Source organism: Oncorhynchus tshawytscha, linkage group LG01 (assembly GCF_018296145.1).
Source record: "Oncorhynchus tshawytscha isolate Ot180627B linkage group LG01, Otsh_v2.0, whole genome shotgun sequence".
In the NCBI taxonomy this organism is placed as follows: Eukaryota; Metazoa; Chordata; class Actinopteri; order Salmoniformes; family Salmonidae; genus Oncorhynchus; species Oncorhynchus tshawytscha.
This window is the reverse complement of record NC_056429.1, coordinates 2,995,423-3,021,165: the sequence shown is the minus strand read 5'-3', so window position 1 is coordinate 3,021,165 and position 25,743 is coordinate 2,995,423. Positions and strand designations below refer to the sequence as shown.

The 25,743-nt window shown below is 47.9% G+C and overlaps 1 protein-coding gene across 3 annotated transcripts in view; it reads left to right on the top strand.

Moving 5' to 3' along the window:
• The first annotated feature begins 3,642 nt into the window (after positions 1 to 3,642).
• The window catches only part of ddb2 (damage-specific DNA binding protein 2), a 49,528-nt gene continuing 27,427 nt past the window's right edge, over positions 3,643 to 25,743 (top strand). For 2 of the 3 annotated variants that reach the window (XM_042306071.1, XM_042306617.1), the window contains exons 1-3: positions 3,643 to 3,798; positions 6,738 to 6,887; positions 7,064 to 7,185. In XM_042306071.1, the coding sequence (XP_042162005.1) occupies positions 6,740 to 6,887; positions 7,064 to 7,185 (270 nt within the window). In that variant the 5' untranslated portion in view covers positions 3,643 to 3,798; positions 6,738 to 6,739. Of the gene's footprint in view, positions 3,799 to 6,582; positions 6,627 to 6,737; positions 6,888 to 7,063; positions 7,186 to 25,743 lie in introns of all 3 variants that reach the window. The other variant, XM_042306314.1, reaches the window with a different exon arrangement.

The following is a 25,743-nucleotide window of genomic DNA, read 5'->3' as shown; positions in this document are numbered from 1 at the left end:
CGTCTCAAATGGAATAGAATTAATGGACGCAGCTCGAGTCAGGAACTAGTTTATGACGAACGAAAGTATAGATCTTCAGAGAGCGATTAACAACACGATCACGGGCGAGATGAATGACAAACAAAATGTTGTTTATTTCTCTAATCGAATCGTTTGGCCTGGTAAGAGGAGGGGGGGGGGGATGCTGTTGAAGATCGTGTCTAAGAAACCCCCCCGTCCTGGAGACCCAGTCATAGTGAAGGTCTTCCCACTGACCGTTGCCCCATAGGTTTAAAAAATATATATATTTCAAATTGTACCTTTATTTAACTAGGCAAGTCAGTTAAGAACAAATTCTTATTTTCAATGACAGCCTAGGAACAGTGGGTTAACTGCCTGTTCAGGGGCAGAACGACAGATTTGTACCTTGTCAACTCGGGGGTTTGAACTTGCAACCTTTCGGTTACTAGTCCAACGCTCTAACCACTAGGCTACCTGCCACCTCTACACTCTAACCACTAGGCTACCTGCCACCTCTACACTCTAACCACTTGGCTACCTACCACCTCTACACTCTAAACACTAGGCTACCTGCCACCTCCACACTCTAACCACTAGGCTACCTGCCACCTCTACACTCTAACCACTAGGCTACCTGACACCTCAACACTATAACCACTAGGCTACCTACCACCTCTACACTCTAACCACTAGGCTACCTGCCACCTCTACACTCTAACCACTAGGCTACCTGCCACCTCTACACTCTAACCACTAGGCTACCTGCCGTCTGCAGAAGAGGGAAAAGAAGATAGCAAGACGATCTAGGGCTGTGTATTATTTAGTGCGTAACACCACAAAACGTTTCGCAACAAAAAAAACATTGTGTCTATAAAACGATGAGAGCATTCAGCACAGAGTAGTATCCATCTTTCTTTCAAGAGAGGATATTCAGTCGAACACAGCTAGTCTATTAGACTATCTGGCCTCTGATCACAGATTACCAGTCAGTCGAAATACTTGATAATAGAATAGTATCTAGCCTCTGATCACAGATTACCATTGAAATATTTGACAATAGAATAATATCTAGCCTCTGATCACAGATTACCAGTCAGTCGAAATACTTGATAATAGAATAGTATCTAGCCTCTGATCACAGATTACCATTGAAATACTTGGCAATAGAATAGTATCTAGCCTCTGATCACAGATTACCAGTCGGTGGAAATACTTGGCAATAGAATAGTATCTAGCCTCTGATCACAGATTACCAGTCGGTGGAAATACTTGATAATAGAATAGTATCTAGCCTCTGATCACAGATTACCAGTCAGTGGAAATACTTGATAATAGAATAGTATCTAGCCTCTGATCACAGATTACCAGTCGGTGGAAATACTTGATAATAGAATAGTATCTAGCCTCTGATCACAGATTACCAGTCAGTCGAAATACTTGATAATAGAATAGTATCTAGCCTCTGATCACAGATTACCAGTCGGTGGAAATACTTGATAATAGAATAGTATCTAGCCTCTGATCACAGATTACCATTGAAATACTTGGCAATAGAATAGTATCTAGCCTCTGATCACAGATTACCAGTCGGTGGAAATACTTGATAATAGAATAGTATCTAGCCTCTGATCACAGATTACCATTGAAATACTTGATAATAGAATAGTATCTAGCCTCTGATCACAGATTACCATTGAAATACTTGGCAATAGAATAGTATCTAGCCTCTGATCACAGATTACCAGTCGGTTGAAATACTTGATAATAGAATAGTATCTAGCCTCTGATCACAGATTACCAGTCGGTCGAAATACTTGATAATAGAATAGTATCTAGCCTCTGATCACAGATTACCAGTCGGTGGAAATACTTGATAATAGAATAGTATCTAGCCTCTGATCACAGATTACCATTGAAATACTTGATAATAGAATAGTATCTAGCCTCTGATCACAGATTACCAGTCGGTGGAAATACTTGGCAATAGAATAGTATCTAGCCTCTGATCACAGATTACCAGTCGGTGGAAATACTTGATAATAGAATAGTATCTAGCCTCTGATCACAGATTACCATTGAAATACTTGATAATAGAATAGTATCTAGCCTCTGATCACAGATTACCAGTCGGTGGAAATACTTGGCAATAGAATAGTATCTAGCCTCTGATCACAGATTACCAGTCGGTGGAAATACTTGATAATAGAATAGTATCTAGCCTCTGATCACAGATTACCAGTCGGTGGAAATACTTGATAATAGAATAGTATCTAGCCTCTGCTCACAGATTACCATTGAAATACTTGATAATAGAATAGTATCTAGCCTCTGATCACAGATTACCATTGAAATACTTGATAATAGAATAGTATCTAGCCTCTGATCACAGATTACCATTGAAATACTTGATAATAGAATAGTATCTAGCCTCTGATCACAGATTACCATTGAAATACTTGGCAATAGAATATAAAAACAAATGTATCCTGTTTCTTCTTACCGTTCTTGTGGTGAATGACGTCATCAACGAGGGGCGTGGCAACACCCTGGAACAATTCCCGTCTGTGACGTCATCAACGAGGGGCGTGGCAACATCCTGGAACAATTCCCATCTGTGACGTCTTGATGCCGAACACCTTCTCGGAGGAGTCTGTCAAAGCGAAGGGCTTGTTAGAGATTTGTTTATTTATTTATTTATTTATTATTATTCCGTTTGATCCAGCAACTTGTTTAGCTTCATTGACAAACGTGGAAGAAAAAAAAAACACGTTTCCTCACATTCACACGTAAAGCAGTTACACCAATATCTTCCTTTTGTGATTTCAAATATTTTATCTCTCGCAGGAGCAGAGGGCTTTCACACATACATGTCACACAGAGGTTTCACAGACACATACCTCATTAAACTCCCTCATTCCTGTTGGCTTTGAGTCCGTCCGGAGCGTGTAGCTGATCACCGCAATACCGTAATTCCTCATCCTCCGCTCCCAGGGGGCTTCACACGGCACTACACCTGGACAATACCAACGCAATTAAAACATGAAATATAGTTACAATGTGATGAGCCGCGGTCAGTGAGGTGTCCTACAGGAGAGGCCTGACAGGTCTCCAACCCCTCCGTCACCAGAAATACAATACATCAAATCTAATTGGATTGGTTGCGAGTATGTAAACATTGGAGGCGCCAGGTAGTCTAGTGGTTCGAGCGTTGGACTAATAACTCGAAAGGTTGCTGGATCAAATCCCAGAGCTGACAAGGTATATGTCGTTCTGCCCCTGAACAATGCAGTCAACCCACTGTTCCCCGGTAGGCCGTCATTGTAAATAAGAATTTGTTATTTTATTTAACTTGCCTAGTTAAATAAAAGTGACCAGTGTTGAATGACTATGTACATAGGGCAGGGTGGTAGGCGGCTAGTAGCAGAAACTAAGGATTTACGTTTGCGATATTAGCTAAATAAATCGGTTACTAGTATTTGCAAATATTCACGTAAATTGTCTTCGTTTGATATTCTCAAGTCAGTCTCCTTGTTAACTTCTCCACTAGTTTCAAACTCGCCCCGCTCAGCCGCCTCGCGGACAAACTCAACCAATCAGCGTAGACTGAGCCACCGGAAGTTCCACCCTACTATTTCCGGAATCTATTTCCAACATGCCACCTGCTGGCAAGAAGATGTAACACAGAGACGTTACAAAACACTGGACTTTCACTTTACATAAAGCGCTTCTCGCGTGTAGTGTGTGTGCATGAAAAATAACAATTCAAGGAAGATAAAGGAGCGCTACCGTATTACTCTGGTAATGTATTTTCCTGCCATTTTGAAGAACATGCATTATTACACAGCCAGGCTGGATGTCCGGCCGTAGCTTTAGTCGTTTGTTGTTGTTCAACCATTAAATCAAATAAAAAGTTTATTGGTCGTGTTACGTGTACACAGTTTGGCAGATGGTAAACCCGGTGCAGCGAAATTCTTACGTTACTAGCTCCTAACAATGCAGTGAAATGTCAATTAGGTACACGAATAATCAATAAAAACAACTAATAATGATGCATTTACACGAGATATACTACGATTGTTTTTTTTAACCTTTATTTAACTAGGCAAGTCAGTTAAATAAGAACAAATTCCTATTTTCAATGATGGCCTAGGAACAGTGGGTTAACTGCCTGTTCAGGGGCAGAAAGACAGATTTGTACCTTGTCAGCTCAGGGATTTGAACTTGCAACCTTCACTCTAACCACTAGGCTACCCTGCCGCCCCAAGAATAATATGTACAGTAGTAGATATATTAGAGTGAGCTAAGAATCCAGTATATAAATACACAGTACAACACCCCGTAGCAAAATGGACACAATTGCAGGAAATTAGGGACAGATCGAAATTTCCCGGGGGGTTATGGAGTGTTTTTTTTAGGGGGCAGGTAGTGAGTCCCCCCCTCCCCCAATGGCATGACTTATTTTTGATATGACCCTAATAAAGTTCAGAGACGTTTTTGAAGGTTTGGTGCAGCTATTTATTAAGCTTTAGCTACTACAGACCTATCATAGGAAGGCAGTGCCCCAACTGACTCCAGCAGATGAACTTGATTTAAATATGAATATCCTACAGTAGACACCTAAGCCTATATGCCTTTGCATGCAATGCCCTGATACTTTTAGTGTTCAAATCTCTGACAGCTGAATCATGATGTGGACAATTAAAGGTAATAAAGTTTTGCATATGCAAATGAGTGTGACGTCACCCGCTCTGAGACCTTGAAGTAGTAGTTCCCCTTTGCTCTGCAAAGGCCGTGGCTTTTGTGGAGCGATGGGTAACGATGCTTCGTGGGTGACTGTTGTTGATGTGTGCAGAGGGTCCCTGGTTCGTGCCCGGGTAATGGGCGAGGGGACGGTCTAAAGTTATACTGTTACACAAGGAATAGTGTTTTTTGTAATTTTGTTATTTTGTTGCCATTTTTAAGGACATGTAAATGTGTCTCGTTTGGTCAACATCCCTGGTTTATTGAAGGTGTTGGCTGCCCCAGGTTGGATCGAGATGACGTCCATTACATTTCTCCAATGTCCAGTAAATTAACATCTTCCCTGTCATGTTGTCCGGCGCCAAATTCTCCTAAAGGAAACTCTGAAATGGCATATTGTTTTTTTTTTTAATGAAGATTTTATTAAAATTCACATGAAAATCTGTCGCAAATTGAATGGAAACCTAACTATCGACTCCCGAAAGCAAAGTCTCATCAGGGTTCACCAGCAGCCCCAAACATCTAGTTTAGTGTTACTATGATTATGTCTCATCAGGGTTCACCAGCAGCCCCAAACATCTAGTCTAGTGTTACTATGATTATGTCTCATCAGGGTTCACTAGCAGCCCCAAACACCTAGTCTAGTGTCTGATTGTGCTGCACATCAGGGTTCACCAGCAGCCCCAAACATCTAGTCTAGTGTTACTATGATTATGTCTCATCAGGGTTCACCAGCAGCCCCAAACATCTAAAGAATAAGCTACCAGCCAGCAGTCAAAGCCACTGCATCTCAGTGCTAGAGGCGTCATTACAGACACCCTGGTTCGAATCCAGGCTGTTTCACAACCGGCCATGAGTCCCATCGGGCGGCGCACAATTGGCCCAGCATCATCCGGGTTTGGCCGGTGTAGGCCGTCATTGTAAATAAGAACTTGTTCTTAACTGACTTGCCTAGTTAAATAAAGGTTAAATAAATATAGAGAATACAGTATATACATATGAAGTAGGTAAAACAGTATGTAAACATTATTAAAGTGACCAGTGTTCAATGACTGTAGAAAGGGCAGGGGTCTCTAAGGTGCAGGGTTGAGTACCAGGTGAAGGTCAGTACCAGGTGAAAATCGGCACCGGGTGAAGGTCAGTACCGGGTGAAGGTCAGTACCTGGTGAAGTTCAGTACCAGGTGAAAATCGGCACCGGGTGAAGGTCAGTACCGGGTGAAGGTCGGTACCTGGTGAAGGTCGGTACCTGGTGAAGGCCGGTACAGGGTGAAGGTCGGTACAGGGTGAAGGTCGGTGCCGGATGAAGGTCGGTGCCGGGTGAAGGTCGGTACATGGTGAAGGTCGGTACATGGTGAAGGTCGGTACAGGGTGAAGGTCGGTACAGGGTGAAGGTCGGTACAGGGTGAAGGTCGGTACAGGGTGAAGGTCGGTACAGGGTGAAGGTCGGTACAGGGTGAAGGTCGGTACCGGGTGAAGGTCGGTACGGGTGAAGGTCGGTGCCGGGTGAAGGTCGGTACCGGGTGAAGGTTGGTACCGGGTGAAGGTCGGTGCCGGGTGACGGTCGGTACCGGGTGAAGGTTGGTACCGGGTGAAGGTCGGTACATGGTGAAGGTCGGTGCATGGTACAGGGTGAAGGTCGGTGCATGGTACAGGGTGAAGGTCGGTACAGGGTGAAGGTCGGTACAGGGTGAAGGTCAGTACCGATTGATCCCAATCTGTTTTTGTTCATGTTGATGCGTTTATTTCATCAATCACAAATGAATTGGAAAGGTGTCACTTCCCCCATTTTATCTTCCATTATTATCTTATTATTATATTCCATTATTTATCTTTCATTTCAGGTTGAGGAATAGGATAATAGTCCGTCCATCGCTGCACTGCACAGGTGTTTGTTAAATACACTTGGTGTTTGAAGAGCCGGTCGAACTTTGATTTAGCCATGAACACAAGTGAGATTCGTGTTATTTTTTAAAAAATTTTTTACACACACACTCAGAAATGGCACGGGCAAAGAAGGGTCCTTCAGAAGCATCTGAATCGAAGCAGAAGTCGAGGAGGCAGAATGGAGAAACATCTGGGGCTGCAGGACAAACCATCTCCATGAAGCTTCGGCAGAAGATGGACGGGAAGAACACATTGAAAACAGGTCTGCTAGTAACACCAATGGATCTAATAGAAACGCCAATCTCCGTTATAGAAGCTTTTGATTGGCTGTACTGTCCTCTATTTCATTTCCCCCACTCCAGAAATGTTACTGTATTTATCTTGTCACGGAGAGAAGTGACTCTTTCCATTCTTTGATGTACCGGTCTTGTATTTCAGGGCCTGTTTTCCCAACCACCATGATCAAATCTTCAGTTGGGAAGAGAAGTGGACCAGGAAGCATCCTGCACTACATTTACCAGAGTACACTGGGGCAGAGCCTTCATTCTCAGATGAGACAGGTACACTACTACAGTCAGACTAGTGTCTGTAGGGTGACTAGGGAACAGTAGTGTCTGTAGGTTGACTAGGGAACAGTAGTGTCTGTAGGGTGACTAGGGAACTGTAGTGTCTGTAGGGTGACTAGGGAACAGTAGTGTCTGTAGGGTGACTAGGGAACAGTAGTGTCTGTAGGGTGACTAGGGAACAGTAGTGTCTGTAGGGTGACTAGGGAACAGTAGTGTCTGTAGGGTGACTAGGAACAGTAGTGTCTGTAGGGTGACTAGGGAACAGTAGTGTCTGTAGGGTGACTATGGAACAGTAGTGTCTGTAGGGTGACTAGGACAGTAGTGGAGGGTGACTATGGAACAGTAGTGTCTGTAGGGTGACTAGGGAACAGTAGTGTCTGTAGGGTGACTAGGGAACAGTAGTGTCTGTAGGGTGACTAGGGAACAGTAGTGTCTGTAGGGTGACTAGGGAACAGTAGTGTCTGTAGGGTGACTAGGGAACAGTAGTGTCTGTAGGGTGACTAGGAACAGTAGTGTCTGTAGGGTGACTAGGGAACAGTAGTGTCTGTAGGGTGACTAGGGAACAGTAGTGTCTGTAGGGTGACTAGGGAACAGTAGTGTCTGTAGGGTGACTAGGGAACAGTAGTGTCTGTAGGGTGACTAGGGAACTGTAGTGTCTGTAGGGTGACTAGGGAACAGTAGTGTCTGTAGGGTGACTAGGGAACAGTAGTGTCTGTAGGGTGACTAGGGAACAGTAGTGTCTGTAGGGTGACTAGGGAACTGTAGTGACTAGGGAACAGTAGGGTGACTAGGGAACAGTAGTGTCTGTAGGGTGACTAGGGAACAGTAGTGTCTGTAGGGTGACTAGGGAACAGTAGTGTCTGTAGGTTGACTAGGGAACAGTAGTGTCTGTAGGGTGACTAGGGAACAGTAGTGTCTGTAGGGTGACTAGGGAACAGTAGTGTCTGTAGGGTGACTAGGGAACAGTAGTGTCTGTAGGGTGACTAGGGAACTGTAGTGTCTGTAGGGTGACTAGGGAACAGTAGTGTCTGTAGGGTGACTAGGGAACAGTAGTGTCTGTAGGGTGACTAGAGAACAGTAGTGTCTGTAGGGTGACTAGGGAACAGTAGTGTCTGTAGGGTGACTATGGAGCAGTAGTGTCTGTAGGGTGACTATGGAACAGTAGTGTCTGTAGGGTGACTATGGAACAGTAGTGTCTGTAGGGTGACTATGGAACAGTAGTGTCTGTAGGGTGACTATGGAACAGTAGTGTCTGTAGGGTGACTAGGGAACAGTAGTGTCTGTAGGGTGACTAGGGAACAGTAGTGTCTGTAGGGTGACTAGGGAACAGTAGTGTCTGTAGGGTGACTAGGGAACAGTAGTGTCTGTAGGGTGACTAGGGAACAGTAGTGTCTGTAGGGTGACTAGGGAACAGTAGTGTCTGTAGGGTGACTAGGGAACAGTAGTGTCTGTAGGGGTGACTAGGGAACAGTAGTGTCTAGGGAACAGTAGTGGTGACTAGGGAACAGTAGTGTCTGTAGGGTGACTAGGGAACAGTAGTGTCTGTAGGGTGACTAGGGAACTGTAGTGTCTGTAGGGTGACTAGGGAACAGTAGTGTCTGTAGGGTGACTAGGGAACAGTAGTGTCTGTAGGGTGACTAGGGAACAGTAGTGTCTGTAGGGTGACTATGGAACAGTAGTGTAGGGAACTGTAGGGTGACTATGGAACAGTAGTGTCTGTAGGGTGACTAGGGAACAGTAGTGTCTGTAGGGTGACTAGGGAACAGTAGTGTCTGTAGGGTGACTAGGGAACAGTAGTGTCTGTAGGGTGACTAGGGAACAGTAGTGTCTGTAGGGTGACTAGGGAACAGTAGGGTGACTAGGGAACAGTAGGGTGACTAGGAAACAGTAGTGTTTTAGGGTCACTAGGGAACAGTAGTGTCTGACAGCTAGTAGGGTGACTAGGGAACAGTAGTGTCTGACAGCTAGTAGGGTGACTAGGGAACAGTAGTGTCTGTAGGGTGACTAGGGAACAGTAGTGTCTGTAGGGTGACTAGGGAACAGTTGTGTCTGTAGGGTGACTAGGGAACAGTAGTGTCTGTAGGGTGACTAGGGAACAGTAGTGTCTGTAGGGTCACTAGGGATCTGTAGTGTCTGTAGGGTGACTAGGGAACTGTAGTGTCTGTAGGGTGACTAGGGAACAGTAGTGTCTGTAGGGTGACTAGGGAACAGTAGGGTGACTAGGGAACAGTAGTGTCTGTAGGGTGACTAGGGAACAGTAGGGTGACTAGGGAACTGTAGTGTCTGTAGGGTGACTAGGGAACAGTAGTGTCTGTAGGGTGACTAGGGAACAGTAGGGTGACTAGGGAACAGTAGTGTCTGTAGGGTGACTAGGGAACAGTAGTGTCTGTAGGGTGACTAGGGAACAGTAGGGTGACTAGGGAACAGTAGTGTCTGTAGTGTGACTAGGGAACAGTTGTGTCTGTAGGGTGACTAGGGAACAGTAGTGTCTGTAGGGTGACTAGGGAACAGTAGGGTGACTAGGGAACAGTAGTGTCTGTAGCGTGACTAGGAAACAGTAGTGTCTGTAGGGTGACTAGGGAACAGTAGTGTCTGTAGGGTGACTAGGAAACAGTAGTGTCTGTAGGGTGACTAGGGAACAGTAGTGTCTGACTAGTGGGAACAGAGGGTGACTAGGGAACAGTTGTGTCTGTAGGGTGACTAGGGAACAGTAGTGTCTTTAGGGTGACTAGGGAACAGTAGGGTGACTAGGGAACAGTAGTGTCTGTAGCGTGACTAGGAAACAGTAGTGTCTGTAGGGTGACTAGGGAACAGTAGTGTCTGTAGGGTGACTAGGAAACAGTAGTGTCTGTAGGGTGACTAGGGAACAGTAGTGTCTGTAGGGTAGGGACTAGGGAACAGTAGTGTCTGTAGGGTGACTAGGGAACAGTAGTGTCTGTAGGGTGACTAGGGAACAGTAGTGTCTGTAGGGTGACTAGGGAACAGTAGTGTCTGTAGGGTGACTAGGGAACAGTAGTGTCTGTAGGGTGACTAGGGAACAGTAGTGTCTGTAGGGTGACTAGGGAACAGTAGTGTCTGTAGGGTGACTAGGGAACAGTAGTGTCTGTAGGGTGACTAGGGAACAGTAGTGTCTGTAGGGTGACTAGGGAACAGTAGTGTCTGTAGGGTGACTAGGGAACAGTAGTGTCTGTAGGGTGACTAGGGAACAGTAGTGTCTGTAGGGTGACTAGGGAACAGTAGTGTCTGTAGGGTGACTAGGGAACAGTAGTGTCTGTAGGGTGACTAGGGAACAGTAGTGACTCTGTAGGGTGACTAGGAACAGTAGTGTCTGTAGGGTGACTAGGGAACAGTAGGGTGACTAGGGAACAGTAGGGTGACTAGGAAACAGTAGTGTTTTAGGGTCACTAGGGAACAGTAGTGTCTGACAGCTAGTAGGGTGACTAGGGAACAGTAGTGTCTGTAGGGTGACTAGGGAACAGTAGTGTCTGTAGGGTGACTAGGGAACAGTTGTGTCTGTAGGGTGACTAGGGAACAGTAGTGTCTGTAGGGTGACTAGGGAACAGTAGTGTCTGTAGGGTCACTAGGGATCTGTAGTGTCTGTAGGGTGACTAGGGAACTGTAGTGTCTGTAGGGTGACTAGGGAACAGTAGTGTCTGTAGGGTGACTAGGGAACAGTAGGGTGACTAGGGAACAGTAGGGTGACTAGGGAACAGTAGTGTCTGTAGGGTGACTAGGGAACAGTAGGGTGACTAGGGAACAGTAGTGTCTGTAGGGTGACTAGGGAACAGTAGTGTCTGTAGGGTGACTAGGGAACAGTAGTGTCTGTAGTGTGACTAGGGAACAGTAGTGTCTGTAGGGTGACTAGGGAACAGTAGGGTGACTAGGGAACAGTAGTGTCTGTAGTGTGACTAGGGAACAGTTGTGTCTGTAGGGTGACTAGGGAACAGTAGTGTCTGTAGGGTGACTAGGGAACAGTAGGGTGACTAGGGAACAGTAGTGTCTGTAGCGTGACTAGGAAACAGTAGTGTCTGTAGGGTGACTAGGGAACAGTAGTGTCTGTAGGGTGACTAGGAAACAGTAGTGTCTGTAGGGTGACTAGGGAACAGTAGGGTGACTAGGGAACAGTAGTGTCTGTAGTGTGACTAGGGAACAGTTGTGTCTGTAGGGTGACTAGGGAACAGTAGTGTCTTTAGGGTGACTAGGGAACAGTAGGGTGACTAGGGAACAGTAGTGTCTGTAGCGTGACTAGGAAACAGTTGTGTCTGTAGGGTGACTAGGAAACAGTAGTGTCTGTAGGGTGACTAGGGAACAGTAGGGTGACTAGGGAACAGTAGTGTCTGTAGGGTGACTAGGAAACAGTAGTGTCTGTAGGGTGACTAGCGAACAGTAGTGTCTGTAGGGTGACTAGGGAACAGTAGGATGACTAGGGAACAGTAGTGTCTGTAGTGTGACTAGGGAACAGTAGTGTCTGTAGGGTGACAGTTGTGTCTGTAGGGTGACTAGGGAACAGTAGTGTCTGTAGGGTGACTAGGGAACAGTAGGGTGACTAGGGAACAGTAGTGTCTGTAGCATGACTAGGAAACAGTAGTGTCTGTAGGGTGACTAGGGAACAGTAGGGTGACTAGGGAACAGTAGTGTCTGTAGGGTGACTAGGAAACAGTAGTGTCTGTAGGGTGACTAGGAAACAGTAGTGTCTGTAGGGTGACTAGGGAACAGTAGTGTCTGTAGTGTGACTAGGGAACAGTTGTGTCTGTAGGGTGACTAGGGAACAGTTGTGTCTGTAGGGTGACTAGGGAACAGTAGTGTCTGTAGGGTGACTAGGGAACAGTAGTGTCTGTAGGGTGACTAGGGAACAGTAGTGTCTGTAGGGTGACTAGGGAACAGTAGTGTCTGTAGGGTGACTAGGGAACAGTAGTGTCTGTAGGGTGACTAGGGAACAGTAGTGTCTGTAGGGTGACTAGGGAACAGTAGTGTCTGTAGGGTGACTAGTGTCTGTAGGGTGGGAACAGTAGTGTCTGTAGGGTGACTAGGGAACAGTAGTGTCTGTAGGGTGACTAGGGAACAGTAGTGTCTGTAGGGTGACTAGGGAACAGTAGGGAACAGTAGGGACTAGGGAACAGTAGTCTGTAGGGTGACTAGGGGTGACTAGGAAACAGTAGTGTCTTTAGGGTGACTAGGGAACAGTAGTGTCTGACAGCTAGTAGGGTGACTAGGGAACAGTAGTGTCTGTAGGGTGACTAGGGAACAGTAGTGTCTGTAGGGTGACTAGGGAACAGTTGTGTCTGTAGGGTGACTAGGGAACAGTAGTGTCTGTAGGGTGACTAGGGAACAGTAGTGTCTGTAGGGTGACTAGGGAACAGTAGTGTCTGTAGGGTGACTAGGGAACAGTAGTGTCTGTAGGGTGACTAGGGAACAGTAGTGTCTGTAGGGTGACTAGGGAACAGTAGTAGGGTGACTAGGGAACAGTAGGGTGACAAGGGAACAGTAGTGTCTGTAGGGTGACTAGGGAACAGTAGTGTCTGGTGACTAGGGAACAGTGTCTGTAGGGTGACTAGGAACAGTAGGGTGACTAGGGAACAGTAGTGTCTGTAGGGTGACTAGGGAACAGTAGTGTCTGTAGGGTGACTAGGGAACAGTAGTGTCTGTAGGGTGACTAGGGAACAGTAGTGTCTGTAGGGTGACTAGGGAACAGTAGTGTCTGTAGGGTGACTAGGGAACAGTAGTGTCTGTAGGGTGACTAGGGAACAGTAGTGTAGGGTGACTAGGGAACAGTAGTGTCTGGGTGACTAGGGAACAGTAGTGTCTGTAGGGTGACTAGGGAACAGTAGTGTCTGTAGGGTGACTAGGGAACAGTAGTGTCTGTAGGGTGACTAGGGAACAGTAGTGTCTGTAGGGTGACTAGGGAACAGGGAACAGTAGTGTCTGTAGGGTGACTAGGGAACAGTAGTGTCTGTAGGGTGACTAGGGAACAGTAGTGTCTGTAGGGTGACTAGGGAACAGTAGTGTCTGTAGGGTGACTAGGGAACAGTAGTGTCTGTAGGGTGACTAGGGAACAGTAGTGTCTGTAGGGTGACTAGGGAACAGTAGTGTCTGTAGGGTGACTAGGGAACAGTAGTGTCTGTAGGGTGACTAGGGAACAGTAGTGTCTGTAGGGTGACTAGGGAACAGTAGTGTCTGTAGGGTGACTAGGGAACAGTAGTGTCTGTAGGGTGACTAGGGAACAGTAGTGTCTGTAGGGTGACTAGGGAACAGGAACAGTAGGGTGACTAGGGAACAGTAGGGTGACTAGGAAACAGTAGTGTTTAGGGTGACTAGGGAACAGTAGTGTCTAGGGAACAGTAGGTAGGGTGACTAGGGAACAGTAGTGTCTGTAGGGTGACTAGGGAACAGTAGTGTCTGTAGGGTGACTAGGGAACAGTAGTGTCTGTAGGGTGACTAGGGAACAGTAGTGTCTGTAGGGTGACTAGGGAACAGTAGTGTCTGTAGGGTGACTAGGGAACAGTAGGGTGACTAGGGAACAGTAGTGTCTGTAGGGTGACTAGGGAACAGGTAGGGTGACTAGGGAACAGTAGTGTCTGTAGGGTGACTAGGGAACAGTAGTGTCTGTAGGGTGACTAGGGAACAGTAGTGTTGTAGGGTGACTAGGGAACAGTAGTGTCTGTAGGGTCACTAGGGATCTGTAGTGTCTGTAGGGTGACTAGGGAACAGTAGTGTCTGTAGGGTGACTAGGGAACAGTAGTGTCTGTAGTGGGTGACTAGGGTGGGAACAGTAGTGTCTGTAGGGAACAGTAGGGTGACTAGGGAACAGTAGTGTCTGTAGGGTGACTAGGGAACAGTAGTGTCTGTAGGGTGACTAGGGAACAGTAGGGTGACTAGGGAACAGTAGTGTCTGTAGGGTGACTAGGGAACAGTAGTGTCTGTAGGGTGACTAGGGAACAGTAGTGTCTGTAGGGTGACTAGGGAACAGTAGTGTCTGTAGGGTGACTAGGGAACTAGGGTGACTAGGGAACAGTAGTGTCTGTAGTGTGACTAGGGAACAGTTGTGTCTGTAGGGTGACTAGGGAACAGTAGTGTCTGTAGGGTGACTAGGGAACAGTAGGGTGACTAGGGAACAGTAGTGTCTGTAGCGTGACTAGGAAACAGTAGTGTCTGTAGGGTGACTAGGGAACAGTAGTGTCTGTAGGGTGACTAGGAAACAGTAGTGTCTGTAGGGTGACTAGGGAACAGTAGTAGGGTGACTAGGGAACAGTAGTGTCTGTAGTGTGACTAGGGAACAGTTGTGTCTGTAGGGTGACTAGGGAACAGTAGTGTCTTTAGGGTGACTAGGGAACAGTAGTGTAGGGTGACTAGGGAACAGTAGTGTAGGGAACAGTAGTGTCTGTAGGGTGACTAGGAACAGTAGTGTCTGTAGGGTGACTAGGGAACAGTAGTGTCTGTAGGGTGACTAGGGAACAGTGTAGGGTGACTAGGGAACAGTAGTGTCTGTAGGGTGACTAGGAACAGTAGTGTCTGTAGGGTGACTAGGAACAGTAGTGTCTGTAGGGTGACTAGGGAACAGTAGTGTCTGTAGGGTGACTAGGGAACAGTAGGGTGACTAGGGAACAGTAGTGTCTGTAGGGTGACTAGGGAACAGTAGTGTCTGTAGGGTGACTAGGGAACAGTAGTGTCTGTAGGGTGACTAGGGAACACTGTAGGGTGACTAGGGAACAGTAGTGTCTGTAGGGTGACTAGGGAACAGTAGTGTCTGTAGGGTGACTAGGGAACAGTAGGGTGACTAGGGAACAGTAGGGAACAGTAGTGTCTGTAGGGTGACTAGGGAACAGTAGTGTCTGTAGGGTGACTAGGGAACAGTAGTGTCTGTAGGGTGACTAGGAACAGTAGTGTCTGACTAGGGAACAGTAGGGTGACTAGGGAACAGTAGTGTCTGTAGGGTGACTAGGGAACAGTAGTGTCTGTAGGGTGACTAGGGAACAGTAGTGTCTGTAGGGTGACTAGGGAACAGTAGTGTCTGTAGGGTGACTAGGGAACAGTAGTGTCTGTAGGGTGACTAGGGAACAGTAGTGTCTGTAGGGTGACTAGGGAACAGTAGTGTCTGTAGGGTGACTAGGGAACAGTAGTGTCTGTAGGGTGACTAGGGAACAGTAGTGTCTGTAGGGTGACTAGGGAACAGTAGTGTCTGTAGGGTGACTAGGGAACAGTAGTGTCTGTAGGGTGACTAGGGAACAGTAGTGTCTGTAGGGTGACTAGGGAACAGTAGGGTGACTAGGGAAACAGTCTAGGGTGACTAGGAACAGTAGTGTCAGGGTGACTAGGGAACAGTAGTAGGGTGACTAGGGAACAGTAGTGTGACTAGGGAACACAGTGTCTAGGGTAGGGTGAGTGTCTAGGGAACAGTAGTGTCTGTAGGGTGACTAGGGAACAGTAGTGTCTGTAGGGTGACTAGGGAACAGTTGTGTCTGTAGGGTGACTAGGGAACAGTAGTGTCTGTAGGGTGACTAGGGAACAGTAGTGTCTGTAGGGTGACTAGGGAACAGTAGTGTCTGTAGGGTGACTAGGGAACAGTAGTGTCTGTAGGGTGACTAGGGAACAGTAGTGTCTGTAGGGTGACTAGGGAACAGTAGTGTCTAGGGAACAGTAGGGTGACTAGGGAACAGTAGTGTCTGTAGGGTGACTAGGGAACAGTAGGGTGACTAGGGAACAGTAGGGTGACTAGGGAACAGTAGTGTCTGTAGGGTGACTAGGGAACAGTAGTGTCTGTAGGGTGACTAGGGAACAGTAGTGTCTGTAGGGTGACTAGGGAACAGTAGTGTCTGTAGGGTGACTAGGGAACAGTAGTGTCTGTAGGGTGACTAGGGAACAGTAGTGTCTGTAGGGTGACTAGGGAACAGTAGTGTCTGTAGGGTGACTAGGGAACAGTAGTGTCTGTAGGGTGACTAGGGAACAGTAGTGTCTGTAGGGTGACTAGGGAACAGTAGTGTCTGTAGGGTGACTAGGGAACAGGGTGACTAGGGAACAGTAGGGTGACTAGGGAACAGTAGTGGTAGGGTGACTAGGGAACAGTAGTGTCTGTAGGGTGACTAGGGAACAGTAGTGTCTGACTAGGGAACTAGTAGGGTGACTAGGGAACAGTAGTGTCTGTAGGGTGACTAGGGAACAGTAGTGTCTGTAGGGTGACTAGGGAACAGTAGTGTCTGTGGGTGACTAGGGAACAGTAGTGTCTGTAGGGTGACTAGGGAACAGTAGTGTCTGTAGGGTGACTAGGGAACAGTAGTGTCTGTAGGGTGACTAGGGAACAGTAGTGTCTGTAGGGTGACTAGGGAACTGTAGTGTCTGTAGGGTGACTAGGGAACAGTAGTGTCTGTAGGGTGACTAGGGAACAGTACTGACTAGGGAACAGTAGGGTGACTAGGGAACAGTAGTGGTGACTAGGGAACAGTAGTGTCTGTAGGGTGACTAGGGAACAGTAGGGTGACTAGGGAACAGTAGGGTGACTAGGGAACAGTAGTGTCTGTAGGGTGACTAGGGAACAGTAGTGTCTGTAGGGTGACTAGGGAACAGTAGTGTCTGTAGGGTGACTAGGGAACAGTAGTGGAACAGGGTAGTAGTGTCTGTAGGGTGACTAGGGAACAGTAGTGTCTAGGGTGACTAGGGAACAGTATGGTGACTAGGGAACAGTAGTGTCTGTAGTGTGACTAGGGAACAGTGTGTCTGTAGGGTGACTAGGGAACAGTAGTGTCTGTAGGGTGACTAGGGAACAGTAGGGTGACTAGGGAACAGTAGTGTCTGTAGGGTAGGGAACTAGGGAACTAGGGAACAGTAGTGTCTGTAGGGTGACTAGGAACAGTAGTGTCTGTAGGGTGACTAGGGAACAGTAGGGTGACTAGGGAACAGTAGTGTCTGTAGTGTGACTAGGGAACAGTAGTGTCTGTAGGGTGACTAGGGAACAGTAGTGTCTGTAGGGTGACTAGGGAACAGTAGTGTCTGTAGGGTGACTAGGGAACAGTAGGGTGACTAGGGAACTGTAGGGTGACTAGGGAACAGTAGTGTCTGTAGGGTGACTAGGGAACAGTAGGGTGACTAGGGAACAGTAGTGTCTGTAGGGTGACTAGGGAACAGTAGTGTCTGTAGGGTGACTAGGGAACAGTAGTGTCTGTAGTGTGACTAGGGAACAGTAGTGTCTGTAGGGTGACTAGGGAACAGTTGTGTCTGTAGGGTGACTAGGGAACAGTAGTGTCTGTAGGGTGACTAGGGAACAGTAGGGTGACTAGGGAACAGTAGTGTCTGTAGGGTGACTAGGGAACAGTAGTGTCTGTAGGGTGACTAGGGAACAGTAGTGTCTGTAGGGTGACTAGGGAACAGTAGGGTGACTAGGGAACAGTAGTGTCTGTAGGTGACTAGGAAACAGTAGTGTCTGTAGGGTGACTAGGAACAGTAGTGTCTGTAGGGTGACTAGGGAACAGGGAACAGTAGTGTCTGTAGGGTGACTAGGGAACAGTAGTGTCTGTAGGGTGACTAGGGAACAGTAGGGTGACTAGGGAACAGTAGTGTCTGTAGGGTGACTAGGAAACAGTGTCTGTAGGGTGACTAGGAAACAGTAATGTCTGTAGGGTGACTAGGGAACAGTAGTGTCTGTAGTGTGACTAGGGAACAGTTGTGTCTGTAGGGTGACTAGGGAACAGTTGTGTCTGTAGGGTGACTAGGGAACCGTAGGGTGACTAGGGAACAGTAGTGTCTGTAGGGTGACTAGGGAACAGTAGTGTCTGTAGGGTGACTAGGGAACAGTAGTGTCTGACTAGGGAAGTAGGGTGACTAGGGAACAGTAGTGTCTGTAGGGTGACTAGGGAACAGTAGTGTCTGTAGGGTGACTAGGGAACAGTAGTGTCTGTAGGGTGACTAGGGAACAGTAGTGTCTGTAGGGTGACTAGGGAACAGTAGTGTCTGTAGGGTGACTAGGGAACAGTAGTGTCTGTAGGGTGACTAGGGAACAGTAGTGTCTGTAGGGTGACTAGGGAACAGTAGTGTCTGTAGGGTGACTAGGGAACAGTAGTGTCTGTAGGGTGACTAGGGAACAGTAGTGTCTGTGACTAGGGAACAGTAGGGTGACTAGGGAACAGTAGTGTCTGTAGGGTGACTAGGGAACAGTAGTGTCTGTAGGGTGACTAGGGAAGTGTCTGTAGGGTGACTAGGGAACAGTAGGGTGACTAGGGAACAGTAGTGTCTGTAGGGTGACTAGGAAACAGTAGTGTCTGTAGGGTGACTAGGGAACAGTAGTGTCTGAACAGCTAGTAGGGTGACTAGGGAACAGTAGTGTCTGTAGGGTGACTAGGGAACAGTAGTGTCTGTAGGGTGACTAGGGAACAGTAGTGTCTGTAGGGTGACTAGGGAACAGTAGTGTCTGTAGGGTGACTAGGGAACAGGGAACAGTAGGGTGACTAGGGAACAGTAGTGTCTGTAGGGTGACTAGGGAACAGTAGTGTCTGTAGGGTGACTAGGGAACAGACTAGTGTCTGTAGGGTGACTAGGGAACAGTAGTGTCTGTAGGGTGACTAGGGAACAGTAGTGTCTGTAGGGTGACTAGGGAACAGTAGGGTGACTAGGGAACAGTAGTGTCTGTAGGGTGACTAGGGAACAGTAGTGTCTGTAGGGTGACTAGGAACAGTAGTGTCTGTAGGGTGACTAGGGAACAGTAGGGTGACTAGGGAACAGTAGGGTGACTAGGAACAGTAGTGTCTTAGGGTGACTAGGGAACAGTAGTGAACAGTAGTGTCTGTAGGGTGACTAGGGAACAGTAGTGTCTGACAGCTAGTGTCTAGGGTGACTAGGGAACAGTAGTGTCTGTAGGGTGACTAGGGAACAGTAGTGTCTGTAGGGTGACTAGGGAACAGTAGTGTCTGTAGGGTGACTAGGGAACAGTAGTGTCTGTAGGGTGACTAGGGAACAGTAGTGTCTGTAGGGTCACTAGGGATCTGTAGTGTCTGTAGGGTGACTAGGGAACTGTAGTGTCTGTAGGGTGACTAGGGAACAGTAGTGTCTGTAGGGTGACTAGGGAACAGTAGGGTGACTAGGGAACAGTAGGGTGACTAGGGAACAGTAGTGTCTGTAGGGTGACTAGGGAACAGTAGGGTGACTAGGGAACAGTAGTGTCTGTAGGGTGACTAGGGAACAGTAGTGTCTGTAGTGTGACTAGGGAACAGTAGTGTCTGTAGTGTGACTAGGGAACAGTAGTGTCTGTAGGGTGACTAGGGAACAGTAGTGTCTGTAGGGTGACTAGGGAACAGTAGTGTCTGTAGGGTGACTAGGGAACAGTAGTGTCTGTAGGGTGACTAGGGAACAGTAGTGTCTGTAGGGTGACTAGGGAACAGTAGTGTCTGTAGGGTGACTAGGGAACAGTAGGGTGACTAGGGAACAGTAGTGTCTGTAGGAACAGTAGTGACTAGGGAACAGTAGTGTCTGTAGGGTGACTAGGGGAAGTAGTGTCTGTAGGGTGACTAGGGAACAGTAGGGTGACTAGGGAACAGTAGTGTCTGTAGGGTGACTAGGGAACAGTTGTGTCTGTAGGGTGACTAGGGAACAGTAGTGTCTTAGGGTGACTAGGGAACAGTAGTGTCTGTAGGGTGACTAGGGAACAGTAGGGTGACTAGGGAACAGTAGGGTGACTAGGGAACAGTAGTGTCTGTAGGGTGACTAGGGAACAGTAGGGTGACTAGGGAACAGTAGTGTCTGTAGGGTGACTAGGGAACAGTAGTGTCTGTAGTGTGACTAGGGAACAGTAGTGTCTGTAGTGTGACTAGGGAACAGTAGTGTCTGTAGGGTGACTAGGGAACAGTAGTGTCTGTAGGGTGACTAGGGAACAGTAGGGTGACTAGGGAACAGTAGTGTCTGTAGTGTGACTAGGGAACAGTTGTGTCTGTAGGGTGACTAGGGAACAGTAGTGTCTGTAGGGTGACTAGGGAACAGTAGGGTGACTAGGGAACAGTAGTGTCTGTAGCGTGACTAGGAAACAGTAGTGTCTGTAGGGTGACTAGGAACAGTAGTGTCTGTAGGGTGACTAGGGAACAGTAGTGTCTAGGGAACAGTAGTGGGTGACTAGGGAACAGTAGTGTCTGTAGGGTGACTAGGGAACAGTAGTGTCTGTAGGGTGACTAGGGAACAGTAGTGTCTGTAGGGTGACTAGGAACAGTAGTGTCTGTAGGGTGACTAGGAACAGTAGTGTCTGTAGGGTGACTAGGAACAGTAGTGTCTGTAGGGTGACTAGGGAACAGTAGTGTCTGTAGGGTGACTAGGGAACAGTAGTGTCTGTAGGGTGACTAGGGAACAGTAGTGTCTGTAGGGTGACTAGGGAACAGTAGTGTCTGTAGGGTGACTAGGAACAGTAGTGTCTGTAGGGTGACTAGGGAACAGTAGTGTCTGTAGGGTGACTAGGGAACAGTAGTGTCTGTAGGGTGACTAGGGAACAGTAGTGTCTGTAGGGTGACTAGGGAAACAGTAGTGTCTGTAGGGTGACTAGGGAACAGTAGTGTCTGTAGGGTGACTAGGGAACAGTAGTGTCTGTAGGGTGACTAGGGAACAGTAGTGTCTGTAGGGTGACTAGGGAACAGTAGTGTCTGTAGGGTGACTAGGGAAACAGTAGTAGTGTCTGTAGGGTGACTAGGGAACAGTAGTGTCTGTAGGGTGACTAGGGAACAGTAGTGTCTGTAGGGTGACTAGGGAACAGTAGTGTCTGTAGGGTGACTAGGGAACAGTAGTGTCTGTAGGGTGACTAGGGAACAGTAGTGGTGACTAGGGAACAAGTGTCTGTAGGGTGACTAGGGAACAGTAGTGACTAGGAAACAGTAGTGTCTGTAGGGTGACTAGGGAACAGTAGTGTCTGACAGGGAACTAGTAGGGTGACTAGGGAACAGTAGTGTCTGTAGGGTGACTAGGGAACAGTAGTGTCTGTAGGGTGACTAGGGAACAGTTGTGTCTGTAGGGTGACTAGGGAACAGTAGTGTCTGTAGGGTGACTAGGGAACAGTAGTGTCTGTAGGGTGACTAGGGAACAGTAGTGTCTGTAGGGTGACTAGGGAACTGTAGTGTCTGTAGGGTGACTAGGGAACAGTAGTGTCTGTAGGGTGACTAGGAACAGTAGGGTGTAGTGTCAGTAGGGTGACTAGGGAACAGTAGTGTCTGTAGGGTGACTAGGGAACAGTAGGGTGACTAGGGGGAACAGTAGGGTGACTAGGGAACAGTGTCTGTAGGGTGACTAGGGAACAGTAGGGTGACTGTAGGGAACAGTAGTGTCTGTAGGGTGACTAGGGAACAGTAGTGTCTGTAGGGTGACTAGGGAACAGTAGTGTCTGTAGGGTGACTAGGGAACAGTAGTGTCTGTAGGGTGACTAGGGAACAGTAGGGTGACTAGGGAACAGTAGTGTCTGTAGGGTGACTAGGGAACAGTAGTGTCTGTAGGGTGACTAGGGAACAGTAGTGTCTGTAGGGTGACTAGGGAACAGTAGTGTCTGTAGGGTGACTAGGGAACAGTAGTGTCTGTAGGGTGACTAGGGAACAGTAGTGTCTGTAGGGTGACTAGGGAACAGTAGTGTCTGTAGGGTGACTAGGGAACAGTAGTGTCTAGGGGGAACAGTAGGGGTGACTAGGAAACAGTAGTGTCTTTAGGGTGACTAGGGAACAGTAGTGTCTGACAGAACTAGTAGGGTGACTAGGGAACAGTAGGTCTGAACAGTAGTGTCTAGTAGGGTGACTAGGGAACAGTAGTGTCTGTAGGGTGACTAGGGAACAGTAGTGTCTGTAGGGTGACTAGGGAACAGTTGTGTCTGTAGGGTGACTAGGGAACAGTAGTGTCTGTAGGGTGACTAGGGAACAGTAGGGTGACTAGGGAACAGTAGTGTCTGTAGGGTGACTAGGGAACTGTAGTGTCTGTAGGGTGACTAGGGAACAGTAGTGTCTGTAGGGTGACTAGGGAACAGTAGGGTGTGACTAGGGAACAGTAGGGTGACTAGGGAACAGTAGTGTCTGTAGGGTGACAGTAGGGTGACTAGGGAACAGTAGTGTCTGTAGGGTGACTAGGGAACAGTAGTGTCTGTAGGGTGACTAGGGAACAGTAGTGTCTGTAGGGTGACTAGGGAACAGTAGTGTCTGTAGGGTGACTAGGGAACAGTAGGGTGACTAGGGAACAGTAGTGTCTGTAGGGTGACTAGGGAACAGTAGTGTCTGTAGGGTGACTAGGGAACAGTAGTGTCTAGGGTGACTAGGAACAGTAGGGTGACTAGGGAACAGTAGTGTCTGTAGGGTGACTAGGGAACAGTAGTGTCTGTAGGGTGACTAGGGAACAGTAGTGTCTGTAGGGTAGGGAGTGTCTAGGGTGACTAGGGAACAGTAGTGTCTGTAGGGTGACTAGGGAACAGTAGTGTCTGTAGGGTGACTAGGGAACAGTAGTGTCTGTAGGGTGACTAGGGAACAGTAGGGTGACTAGGGAACAGTAGTGTCTGTAGGGTGACTAGGGAACAGTCTGTGTCACTAGGGTGACTAGGGAACAGTAGTGTCTGTAGGGTGACTAGGGAACAGTAGGGTGACTAGGGAACAGTAGTGTCTGTAGCGTGACTAGGGAAACAGTAGTGTCTGTAGGGTGACTAGGGAACAGTAGTGTCTGTAGGGTGACTAGGGAACAGTAGTGTCTGTAGGGTGACTAGGGACAGTAGGGTGACTAGGGAACAGTAGTGTCTGTAGGGTGACTAGGGAACAGTAGTGTCTGTAGGGTGACTAGGGAACAGTAGTGTCTGTAGGGTGACTAGGGAACAGTAGTGTCTGGAACAGGGTGACTAGGGAACAGTAGGGTGACTAGGGAACAGTAGTGTCTGTAGGGTGACTAGGGAACAGTAGTGTCTGTAGGGTGACTAGGGAACAGTAGTGTCTGTAGGGTGACTAGGGAACAGTAGTGTCTGTAGGGTGACTAGGGAACAGTAGGGTGACTAGGGAACAGTAGTGTCTGGTGACTAGGGAACAGTAGTGTCTGTAGGGTGACTAGGGAACAGTAGGGTGACTAGGGAACAGTAGTGTCTGTAGGGTAGTAGGGTGACTAGGGAACAGTAGTGTCTGTAGGGTGACTAGGGAACAGTAGTGTCTGTAGGGTGACTAGGGAACAGTAGTGTCTGTAGGGTGACTAGGAAACAGTAGTGTCTGTAGGGTGACTAGGGAACAGTAGTGTCTGTAGGGTGACTAGGGAACAGTAGTGTCTGTAGTGTGACTAGGGAACAGTTGTGTCTGTAGGGTGACTAGGGAACAGTAGTGTCTGTAGGGTGACTAGGGAACCGTAGGGTGACTAGGGAACAGTAGTGTCTGTAGGGTGACTAGGGAACAGTAGTGTCTGTAGGGTGACTAGGGAACAGTAGTGTCTGTAGGGTGACTAGGAACAGTAGTGTCTGTAGGGTGACTAGGGAACAGTAGGGTGACTAGGGAACAGTAGTGTCTGTAGGGTGACTAGGGAACAGTAGTGTCTGTAGGGTGACTAGGGAACAGTAGTGTCTTTAGGGTGACTAGGGAACAGTAGGGTGACTAGGGAACAGTAGTGTCTGTAGCGTGACTAGGAAACAGTAGTGTCTGTAGGGTGACTAGGAACAGTAGTGTCTGTAGGGTGACTAGGGAACAGTAGGGTGACTAGGGAACAGTAGTGTCTGTAGGGTGACTAGGGAACAGTAGTGTCTGTAGGGTGACTAGGGAACAGTAGTGTCTGTAGGGTGACTAGGGAACAGTAGGGTGACTAGGGAACAGTAGTGTCTGTAGGGTGACTAGGGAACAGTAGTGTCTGTAGGGTGACTAGCGAACAGTAGTGTCTGTAGGGTGACTAGGGAACAGTAGGGTGACTAGGGAACAGTAGTGTCTGTAGCGTGACTAGGGAACAGTTGTGTCTGTAGGGTGACTAGGGAACAGTAGTGTCTGTAGGGTGACTAGGGAACAGTAGGGTGACTAGGGAACAGTAGTGTCTGTAGCGTGACTAGGAAACAGTAGTGTCTGTAGGGTGACTAGGGAACAGTAGGGTGACTAGGGAACAGTAGTGTCTGTAGGGTGACTAGGAAACAGTAGTGTCTGTAGGGTGACTAGGGAACAGTAGTGTCTGTAGGGTGACTAGGGAACAGTAGTGTCTGTAGGGTGACTAGGGAACAGTAGTGTCTGTAGGGTGACTAGGGAACAGTAGTGTCTGTAGGGTGACTAGGGAACAGTAGTGTCTGTAGGGTGACTAGGGAACAGTAGTGTCTGTAGGGTGACTAGGGAACAGTCTGTGTCTGTAGGGTGACTAGGAACAGTAGTGTCTGTAGGGTGACTAGGGAACTGTAGGGTGACTAGGGAACAGTAGTGTCTGTAGGGTGACTAGGAACAGTAGTGTCTGTAGGGTGACTAGGGAACAGTAGTGTCTGTAGGGTGACTAGGGAACAGTAGGGTGACTAGGGAACAGTAGTGTCTGTAGGGTGACTAGGAAACAGTAGTGTCTGTAGGGTGACTAGGAAACAGTAGTGTCTGTAGGGTGACTAGGGAACAGTAGTGTCTGTAGGGTGACTAGGAAACAGTAGTGTCTGTAGGGTGACTAGGAAACAGTAGTGTCTGTAGGGTGACTAGGGAACAGTAGTGTCTGTAGGGTGACTAGGGAACAGTAGTGTCTGTCGGGTGACTAGGGAACAGTAGTGTCTGTAGGGACACTAGGGATCTGTAGTGTCTGTAGGGACACTAGGGATCTGTAGTGTCTGTAGGGTGACTAGGGAACTGTAGTGTCTGTAGGGTGACTAGGGAACTGTAGTGTCTGTAGGGTGACTAGGGAACAGTAGTGTCTGTAGGGTGACTAGGGAACAGTAGGGTGACTAGGGAACAGTAGTGTCTGTAGGGTGACTAGGGAACAGTAGTGTCTGTAGGGTGACTAGGGAACACTAGTGTCTGTAGGGTGACTAGGGAACAGTAGTGTCTGTAGGGTGACTAGGGAACAGTAGTGGGTGACTAGGGAACAGTAGTGTCTGTAGGGTGACTAGGGAACAGTAGTGTCTGTAGGGTGACTAGGGAACAGTAGGGTGACTAGGGAACAGTAGTGTCTGTAGGGTGACTAGGAACAGTAGTGTCTGTAGGGTGACTAGGGAACAGTAGTGTCTGTAGGGTGACTAGGAACAGTAGTGTCTGTAGGGTGACTAGGGTAGGGAACAGTAGGGTGACTAGGGAACAGTAGTGTCTGTAGGGTGACTAGGGAACAGTAGTGTCTGTAGGGTGACTAGGGAACAGTAGTGTCTGTAGGGTGACTAGGGAACAGTAGTGTCTGTAGGGTGACTAGGGAACAGTAGTGTCTGTAGGGTGACTAGGGAACAGTAGGTCTGTAGGGTGACTAGGGAACAGTAGTGTCTGTAGGGTGACTAGGAACAGTAGTGTCTGTAGGGTGACTAGGGAACAGTAGTGTCTGTAGGGTGACTAGGGAACAGTAGTGTCTGTAGGGTGACTAGGGAACAGTAGTGTCTGTAGGGTGACTAGGGAACAGTATGGTGTCTGGGAACACTAGTGTCTGTAGGGTGACTAGGGAACAGTA